Source organism: Urocitellus parryii, chromosome X (genome assembly GCF_045843805.1).
Source record: "Urocitellus parryii isolate mUroPar1 chromosome X, mUroPar1.hap1, whole genome shotgun sequence".
In the NCBI taxonomy this organism is placed as follows: domain Eukaryota; kingdom Metazoa; phylum Chordata; class Mammalia; order Rodentia; family Sciuridae; genus Urocitellus; species Urocitellus parryii.
In genome coordinates, this window is record NC_135547.1 from 3,446,153 (window position 1) to 3,456,203 (window position 10,051).

At 44.4% G+C, this 10,051-nt stretch overlaps 1 protein-coding gene across 1 annotated transcript; it reads right to left on the bottom strand.

Moving 5' to 3' along the window:
• Positions 1–2,055: 2,055 nt before the first annotated feature.
• Magea4 (MAGE family member A4) lies at positions 2,056–4,398 on the bottom strand. The gene is given in 4 exon segments (XM_077794007.1): positions 2,056–2,483; positions 2,486–2,652; positions 3,547–3,620; positions 4,267–4,398. Coding segments are annotated over 4 exon segments (801 nt in total).
• Between the last annotated feature and the right edge of the window lie 5,653 nt (positions 4,399–10,051).

Genomic DNA, 10,051 nt, shown 5'->3' on the forward strand with positions numbered 1-10,051 from the left:
AAGTGGGGCTGACAAGGCCTGTTTGGTCAGATTGTTGGGATGCGTAGACTGCATGTAAAACACCTAGCACAGTGCCTGATCTGTACTGGCACTGTAGTGAGAGGCATGAGGCTGTTATTTCTTGTAGTATTTCTTGTAGTAGCCTCTACAATTGTGGAATGTTGTTTCCATTGGCATTGCTCTCGAGGATCCGTTGGAGAATACAACTCAATAGCACATGGAACACAATTGGCCAAAAAAGGAAATTTTATTAAGTTAGTAAATATTCCCTCGTTGGAGGACATATTACAAGATCTAGGTGTGGAGGAGTCTCTACTACTGGATGCAATTCAAAGGTCCTAGAATTTATTTATTTATTTATTTTAAATACACGACAGTAGAATGCATTACAATTCTTATTACACATATAGAGCACAATTTTTCCTATGTTTGTATATAAAGTATGTTTATGCCAATTCATGTCTTTTTACATGTACTTAGTGTTTTTTGCATTACAATTCTTATTACACATATATACCACATTTTTTCTTATCTCTGTATATAAAGTATGTTGACACCCAATTCATGTCTTCATACATGTACTTTGGATAATGATGTCCATCACATTCCACCATCCTTGCTAATTTAACTCAAGAACCAGCTCCTTCCCTCCCTTCCAGTTACATTTCCATCTAAACCACTATTGTCATTCTTTTCACCTCCAATGAAAATCTATTCTTTGCTTAGAGTTGTCTAAGCTGTATTTCAGGTAACTAATTAAGTGTTCAAATGGAGTCCACTCTGGCTCTCCCAGACCAAGAAAATGTCAGTATAGAGGCTTCTCGGCACTTCTTCAAAGAAATGTCACTGAAGTTTCCCTGGAAATCCTTGTATATAGGACATGAATCACCTAGTTCTTGTGCTATTTAAGTGCACTGGGACAAGGGCTCAGGATACTTCCCATATTTGACACTAACTCTCTGCTTTATTCATGAAGTGAAAAGAACTGCTCAGAGCAACTTTTTAGTCTTCAAACCCTAAGACACACCATTTGAGGTTCTGGCCCTGGCCACCAGAAAGCCTCAATTAATATCACTCCCAGAGATGGCAACAAACTCCTTGGCTTGACATTGGACATTGACACTTGGTTACTCTGCCCTGAAGCACAACCTACTCACCTACTGCCAAATGTTCTTTAAATCTCAAAGTACATCTTACCATCTTCCTGATATGTTTGCTGTTCCTAGACTTTACCATTCCACAGGTTAGGTTGGATCTGGCTTATCCTATATCTCTACCACTAACACAGGGACTTCCAAAAAGCACATGTTCACTGAAAAATGGGGTAAGAGGCAGTGAGCAGGGAGTCTTAGTAAGTTTAAATTTCTCCAACAATTTTTAATGAGCCAAGCATATACAAGTATATATCTTTTTAAGTTTATAGAAACAAAACAAAAGGCTATAAAACGTAAGGACAGGTAAAATTATCTTTTACATGTTTGTCTTTCCTTTACCTCAATCTATTTTAGTGCTGAATTATCTCACATTTCCAAGGAAGTTTTTATTCTAATGCCATGTTATCTTGTTCCAGAGCACAAAATAAGATGGAAAAGTTTCTGATTTATTTTACAAAACAGCAAGACTCTTAAACTATATAAACAGCAACATGTTTGTGAGCAATGTGTCATTCAGAAACTTAGAACTCTGAAGTTAATTAAATCTTCCATTAAAAGAAACAACATTTGAAAAAATACCAAAATGAAAGAAAATCTCCAATTCACCAATACAGACTAGGAAAGCCACTTGTTATATACTAAATTCACTCAAGCCCCATTCTGCCTTTGCACTACTTTAAAAAGTGACTGCTATCTTCAAACACAGAGTAAAGTATCTGCCTCGGACTTCATTTGGGACAAGATAAGATACTGAATGTGAACTTGGAATATGCCTTAGCCCTGACCACTCCACTACCCCTGGATGCAACTCTGCCTTGGGCTTCCTCTTCATCTCTTAAAAAGCCTCCTCATACCAGATAGAAAAGGCATTGGGAGGAGTATCATTGACCTTGGTCCAAAACTATAGGACTTTCACCTTGCTAGTTACAGCATGAGCCCTTGGACCCCACAGGAACTCATACCAAACAGGATCACTGCTGGGCACCTGGCGATACTCCAGGTACTGTTCCTCCACCAAATCTTCAGAGATGAGTTTTCTAGGTTCCCCATAGATAAAGTGTTCCCTCCCAGCATGTATACCCATCACACTCAGCACTTCCCAGACAACCTCCTCAGGGGTGCAGCTGCCATCCAGAAAGATCACAATCAGAATATTTATCAGGAGACCAGTTTGGGGCATGCTCTGTTCATTGCTTAGCACTCCATCATAGATAAGACCCAGGGCAATGACAAGAACATAGGAATGACTAGAGGGGTCTACTTCTATGTCAATGCCAAAGACCAGCTGCATGCACTCAGAGGCTTTGCTGAAGATCATGGGGAAGTGCTGATGACACTATTGAGCATTTCTGCATTGGTCACAGGCTCAGTCATTTGATACTTGAGGGGTAAGATAAGGTTGTTGTAATCAACAACCTTATCATCTATGACATCACTAATCAAAGACTCAGTGCCTGGCAAGGCCTGGAAGTTTCTAAAACCCTCATTTTCCTGGTTGCTGAAGCCCTCATGGAATTGGCTCTATGGGCTATAGGCCATGGTAGATAGGAAGGAACAGTTTCTCTGAGAACAGTGGAAGGAACCCAGCATTCTGGTAGCACAAACATCATTCATAATACTCAGGATCTGAGAATAACAGGAATTAGAGGAAAAGGAAGAGGATGGACAATAGGAGGGAAAGAAAGAGGTGGCTTCCTGCACAACTATGGGAACTGGTACATCAACCAGACCAGTGCCACCCTTTAGGCCTAACGGTGCTTTTGTTGGTGTTTCTAATTTTGAGGCATCATGACTTTCCTTGGGAATATCAGGCAAAAAGATGGACAGGAGCTTAGTGTTGAAGACTTACCAGCCTGGGGAGAGAAGGTGCGTGTCAGGGCCTTAGCTGAGAACTGAACCCTTGGAACCCTTCACAAAGGCCCACTACAGGTCTTCTCTTTGGGCAATGCTCTAGGTCTATTCAAGTTCCTCTCCTGGTAGGCCTATTTCCTGAAAACGTGAGGCAGGAAGTGAGGCAACTTCTGTGGGTACAGCAAGCCCACAGAGCACAAGGCCCAGGGTTAATAGTAGGGCTTCTGGGTCCTGAGCTCTGTGAGACTCCCTCTGTCCTGGTTAGTGTGGGATCCTTGATACACATTCCCAGAGTGCACCACACCATGACTCCAAATACTGCCTGGGCCTCCTCTGCTCCAGGACCTGAGGACACTGCCTCATACAAAACCTTCACGACCTGGTTCCAGAAGTTCTTGTAAGAGGCACTGAGGGGCCCCACAGGTTGCAGACTCCAAGCACAACCTGATCCACCAGCCCTGATAGGAGGGATGGGCTGCCTTCTGTGAGGTCCCCACTGTTCTGAGGTGGATGGTCCCCTCTGCTTACTCTGGGCCCTTACCTTTCCCTTGGCAGGACCTGGATACCACCCATGTGCTGGCCTGAAGGACACTCTGTGAAGAAGTGCCCACCTCCCTGTGAAGGAACACAAGGCAGTGAGGGGCCTCACATATGGCCACACCTTCTCAAAGGTGAAGCAAGAGCTGGCCAAATTCAATGGTTCCATGTGTCCTGGCCATGGAGGATCTGGCTCAGTCCCCACCTTAGGTATGAGATGCTCTTTAATGATCTAAGGGCACCTTCCTTAAACCTTAACAAATCCTTAAACAAACCCTGTCTACGTGAGACACCCAGAAAGGAAGTGAGGGAAAGGTAAAGCCAATGGAACTGGGTTGTCCTATGGCTGAGAAGAAAGGGCAGGTGAAGATCAGGGTCCTTGTGTTCCATTGAAGAAATTCCCTCTGTCCTTACCTGACTCCTGGCTATGCCTGAGATCCTCCTTCTGCTTTCCTGAGCCCAATCCCCTCTTACTGAGGCCTTCACTTCTCTGAAACCAATGACACACAGAAAATAAAGGAACCTTTACAACCCTGCCTGGGCTTCCTGTGCTGACAGCAGGTAACGGGAAGATTTCTGAGGGGCATCCACTGTATTCTGGGACCCTTGACCTTCCCCTAGGGTCCTCACTTTACTCTTGGGTAAACTGGGACACCTGTGTCTGATGACCAGATAGGGATCCCTGTGCTAAGGTGAAGTTACCCTGTCACATCAGGTTCCTCACTTCTCCAAGAGCCTGGTACTTCCCAGAGAAGTGAACAGTTTCCCACTGCCCTTGTGTAGGTTCTCCAGGGCTGGTGGTTGGACCTGGGTCCAATGTATTATGGGCTGAGAGATTACCCAAGTCCTTACTCATGCCCACGCCTGCCCTTCCTCACTACCACCCCATCTGAGATGAACTGACATCTTTACACCAAGACCCCATCTCCCTGAATACCTCCCATATTTGCGCCCATGGCAGAAGATCTTGCCACTTAGGGCCTCCTAGGGCTGACTATAGTGGGCAGGCACACTATGTGGTATCCACTGGGTCAGAGATGGGGATACTTTCAGTCCTCATGTAGAGTCCATACCTTGGGTCTGGCAGGTCCTGGATTCCTCCCTCTGCTGACGTGTTATCACCTCTTGGACCAAGGTCCCTACACATATAAAACCTCTCAGCCAAACCAGGAGGCAGAAATGAGCCAGAGTTACTTCCAGTGACCCTGAATGGGGTAGATTACAAGGGAAGCCAGACTCTGTGAGGTCCTTCTTTTGGGAGGTATGGCATTCAGTCCCTGTCACCAAAGTTCCTCACCTTGATTCCTAGCAGATGCTGGAATATCTCCCAGGGTCCTGAGAGGCAAAAGGAGTCACTGCAATTCTCCCCCATCCTAACCTCTGACATTTAGGCAACAGGCTGGAACTCCCAGGGTCCCTTGCGGCCTAAGGGTTTGTCCCAGAATGTTACCTTTCATCCCAAAGTGCAGGGTTGACCATAGAGGTCACTTGGATGATTTGACAACCCTCCCACTGTTGTGGGGACTCCTCAGTCCACCCTCAGTGCTCACCTTGACACCCACAGCACCCTGTCCCTGTCCCTTCACTCCGCCAATGGCTTTTACTCCCGGCATCCCCTGCGACCGGAAGGAGTACCCTGGTGTACCGCCGTGGAGGTGGACAGGGCACTCTGGAATTCTTCCCCAGGGGAAATGACTGGCTACAAAGGGATGGGGGGCGGGGGGGGGAGAGGGCATCTTCAGTCTACGCCATCTCTCACTTTGACACCCACAGCACCCTGTCCCCTCACTCCGGCAACGGCTTTTATTCCCAGTATCCCCTGCGACCGGAAGGGGCACCCTGGTATAAGGTCGTGGAGGCGGACAGGGCACTCTGGAATTCTTCCCCCGGGGAAATGACTGACTACAAAGAGGGGGTAAGAGGGCATCTTCAGTCTATACCAACTCTCACTTTGACACCCACAGCATCCTGCCCCTGTCCCCTCACTCCACCAACCGCTTTTACTCCCAGCATCCCTTGCGACCGGAAGGGGTACCGTGATATAAGGCCGTGGAGGCAGACGGGGCACCCTGGAATTCTTCCCTTGGGGAAATGAGTGGCTACAAAGGGAACCTACCCCTGGGGGTACGCATCTTCGGTCCACTCCAGCTCTCATCTTGACACCCACAGCGTCCTGGACCTGTCTGTTCCTTGTGTGGCTCAGCCTATGTCTTTAACTCCCAGTGTGCCCTGCAGGGAAGCGGCGCCCTGGAATTCTGTCCCCCATACCCCCATGCCATACAGTCTAGAGGACTTCCCAGGATAGTTTGGACATCCTCCCTCTGTGGTAGGGCCTCCTCAGTCCACCCTCAGCTGTCACTTTGACCCTAATAGAACCTGGTCCGTATGCACTCCCTGCTCATCGCAGGCCAAGGTAATAATTAGTTAATTCCCACGGTGCCCTACAGGGGACCAGAAAATCCTCCCCTACTGACACTCAGGATGCAGAGCTGACAAAAGATGTCACCAGGGATTTGAGTGACACTGGATGATGAGGTCTCCTTAGTCCACCCAGCGCTCACCTTGACCCCCAATAGACTACAGGCCCTATGTACTCAGGTGACATGTATTACGTGGCTCTGGCAACAGGTGTAACTCCTAGCGGTGGAAAAAGGACACCTTGAAATTCTGCCCTTCTACCCCCGTGCAGGGCTGGCCATAGAGGCAGCCTGGGTCTTTTAGGAACCCTATTCCTGGGGTGGGGCCTCCTCAGTCTACTCCAACTCTCACCTAGACCTCCAAGAGACTCCAGGCCTTGTTCTCTCAGGTGACCTGCATTGTGTGGCTCTGGCATCAGATTTAACTCTAGTTGAGGCCATGTCCCCTCTTCTGACTCTGTGCCAGAACAAGGTCATCAACTCTCTGACCCACTTCGGTGGAACTCAGTGGATGCCACTTAGGACCACCTGCCTGAGACCTTCCCGGGTGGTCAGGGAGCACAATGTGATTCTTCAGGGCCCACCTTCCTTCCTCAGACTCCTCACCTTGGTTTCTGGCCAATGCTGGAGCCCCTCGCTGGCCCACCCATAGTCCTCTGTGGTGAAAGTGGGGGCGGGAATTGTAAGATTGACAGCTGGGCCTGCCAATGATTTCCTAGTGCTGAAAGCTGTTCCCTGTCTGCACAAGGAGACCTGACCCAGGAGAGCCACTTTCTTTTCCAGCCTCCGTGCTCTCACCAAACCTGGTTTCCCAGAGATTTACTAACACCAAAAATTGTAAGTAGCAGCAAGTCAAGTGATTTGGCCTAGGCTGGCTGTCATCTCTACCTCGAATTACTAGATTGAACGCTGACCCTTGCACTCTACCTCCAAGCTACATCAACAATCCATTGTTTTGTTTTTGTTTATTGTTGTTTTGGGGGTGTTGACAAGGTTTTGCTAAATTGCTCAGGCTGTCCTGAAACTTGGGATTCTCTTCTTAGCCCCAGGAGTAGTTGGAATTATAGGGCCTATCTAAGGCTTGCTAATTTTGAAGTGATCTAAATTTTTCATAATTCATGTAGCCATTTTTATTTTTAAACTGTCATTTAGTATCTGAATATATTTTCCATTTTTGCCAAATATATGTGTAACTCATAAATATCTAAAGTATATATGTAGGTTATACTTATATTTATGTATAGATACTTAAACACGTATACATATGCAATCATGCATGTATTATCTACATATAATATATACATTTTCTGTGTATTTATACATATTTTTATGCATGTATGTGGGTTATATATAACTACAAATATCTCTTTGATTAAAGAATACTCTTTATGTTAATGATTCATACTTAAACTCACTATTCTATTTCTAGTGCATTCTTTCTATTCTGTTAAAACAATAATGGTTTTGAAACTCCTATCCTTCCCAGCTAAGAAAGTTTCTAGTCGTTACTAGCAGACACTCTAGATCCCTAGTCTCTCATCTTTTCCTTCTCTTTCTCTCTCTCTCTCTCTCTCTCTCTCTCTATCCCCCCCCTTTCTGTGTGTGTGTGTGTGTGTGTGTGTGTGTGTGCGCGCACACACACAAAGAATTGAACCCAGGGGCATTTAACCACACTGAGCAACATACCCAGCCATTTTTTTATATTTTGAGACAGGGCCTCACTAAGTTGCTGAAGCTGGCTTTGGACTCATGGTTCTCCTGCCTTAGCCTCCCAAACCGCTGGGATTGCAGGCATGTTTCACTGTGCCTGGCCAGTCTGCATTCTCTTTCTGTCCCTGGGTTCCTGGCACCTGTGGTGTGATGTAATGCCTCAGATTGTGCAGGGAACTTGCAGCAGCAGCTTGGAAACTGTTCTCCCCTCATCCTGTCATATGCCACCTATGCAGATCACAGGCCCTCAGCAACCTCCCTGCTGCAAGCCCATCTCCAAACACACACATTCTTCAGTCTCCTCCAGGGCTTTCACATGTTTATTTCTTAAATGTTTTATCTATCTATCTTTCTACACACACACACACACACACACACACACACACACACACAGAGTTTTTCAGGGTTGATTTTGGAAGTACAAGGCAGTAGCCCATAATTGATTGTCATTTTGGCAACTACAGGTAAGGCACAAAAATGTAAGGAATTTAAGGAAATTCAGGACTTTTACATTATTCTGTTCCCCTCAATGACTACGGCATATTTCTCTATTTATTTCAGACTCCTTTTTGGTTATGTTTTTATTAGTGCATTGTAATTATACATAGAGCGGGGTTCTTTCTGACATATTCCTACATGCATGTAGCATAATTTTCTTCACTTCATTCCCCAGTACTTCCTCTTTCCCTTCCATCCTCTCCAACATTCCCTTCTTCTTCAGTCTTCCTTCTATTTGTTTTTAAATGAGTACATTATAATGATGCACAAAGTAGAATTAATTGTGATATATTCATATATTCATCTAGCATAATTTGTCAATTTCATTCCCTAGTGCCTTCCCTCCTCCTTTCCCCTGGATTCCATCCTTTTACTGTTTATTCTTCTATTTTGGTGAGACCAGACACTTTTTTCCTGACTCTGTCACTACACATTTATAGTTGTCTTTATAAAGGCCTTATACATTTTTGTTAGGATCTTTTTTTAGGTAATTTTTTGACTTTGTTGCCATTGTAAATGGCATATTGTCTATTAGCTGTTGTACATAGTGCTTTTGTGTGGCAACGATTTTAATTTTGCCATTGTAATCAGCTGTACACCTGGTCTGATGTCTCATTCACTTGAATACTCCACATGAATGTTCCTTTGAATTTTCAAGATAGATAATGATATTGTTACTCTGCCTTATTTTCCCCCAATATTCATACCTCTATTTGTTCTGATGATCACAGCTCTGGCTTTGTGCCTTAGCCCTGTTTTGAAACACAGAGGCAGTAACATACATCTACCTCTTCTTCCTGACTTTAATGATAATTCTTCTAACATTTTACATTTAAGTATGTAAGTGATTTTAGCAAGTGGAAGCTTCCTTTTAATATTAGTTGAATAAATGTTTTTACTATGAGCTTATGGGAATTTCTTTCAAAAGCATATTCTCAGCGATTGACATTATGAAATGTTTTCTCTCATCAATTTTGTATGTAAGGAACTAAAATGGAAAGGTTTTTTCCCTAATGTTTACATCATATTTTCGTGCCTTGAATGATGCCTATTTATTCATTTAATTCATTACTTTATCTGATGTGCTGCTAATTTATGTAGGATATTTGATGCTGTATGAGCGAGCTTACCTCAAGGGTTCTTATCATGGGGAGGGGGTTCTTGTCTGGTTTTTGAATCCAGGAAAGCTGGCCTGAGACAATGAGTTGAACTACTGGCAACTTTTGATATGCTATGAAAGAGTCAACAATCAGGCAGTAATTAGTTTTCTCTAACCATTAAGTGGAGCTGGCCTTCCAAACTGCCTGGTCCTGGAATATCTGAGGGTGGCTTGAGCTTTGAAAAGTTTCAGTTTATAGAGTTTAATCAGAATTTAATTTTCCTTTTAGGCCAATTTGATCATTTATTTATTTTATTTATAAAAAGTAGTCAGAATTACTGGAAGGGCATTATTTATAATGCAAACCTTTCATTACAGAAAGCGTCAAACATACAGTAGAAAGAATAATATAATGAGCCCAGTATACCTGACCTTAAATACATGGAAGATTTGTCTCCAGTTAGATTCCCCACCTACCTGCTTCTCAGGTACTGGAATAATGTGGAGCAAGTCCAAAACATCATAGTATGTCCTCTCTAAACAATTCAATATGCACTTCCTAAACATAAGAACTTTTTTCTCCTTTGGTACCAGGGATTGAACTCAGGGCTGCTTAACAACTGAGCCACATCTTCAGCCAATTTTTTTTTATTTCATTTTACTTTTAGACAAGGTCTTGCTGACTTGCTCAGTGCCTCCCTAAGTTGCTGAGGCTGGCTTCAAACTCAAGATCCTCCTACCACAGCCTCCCAAACTGCTGGGATTACAGGCATGTGCCACCACTC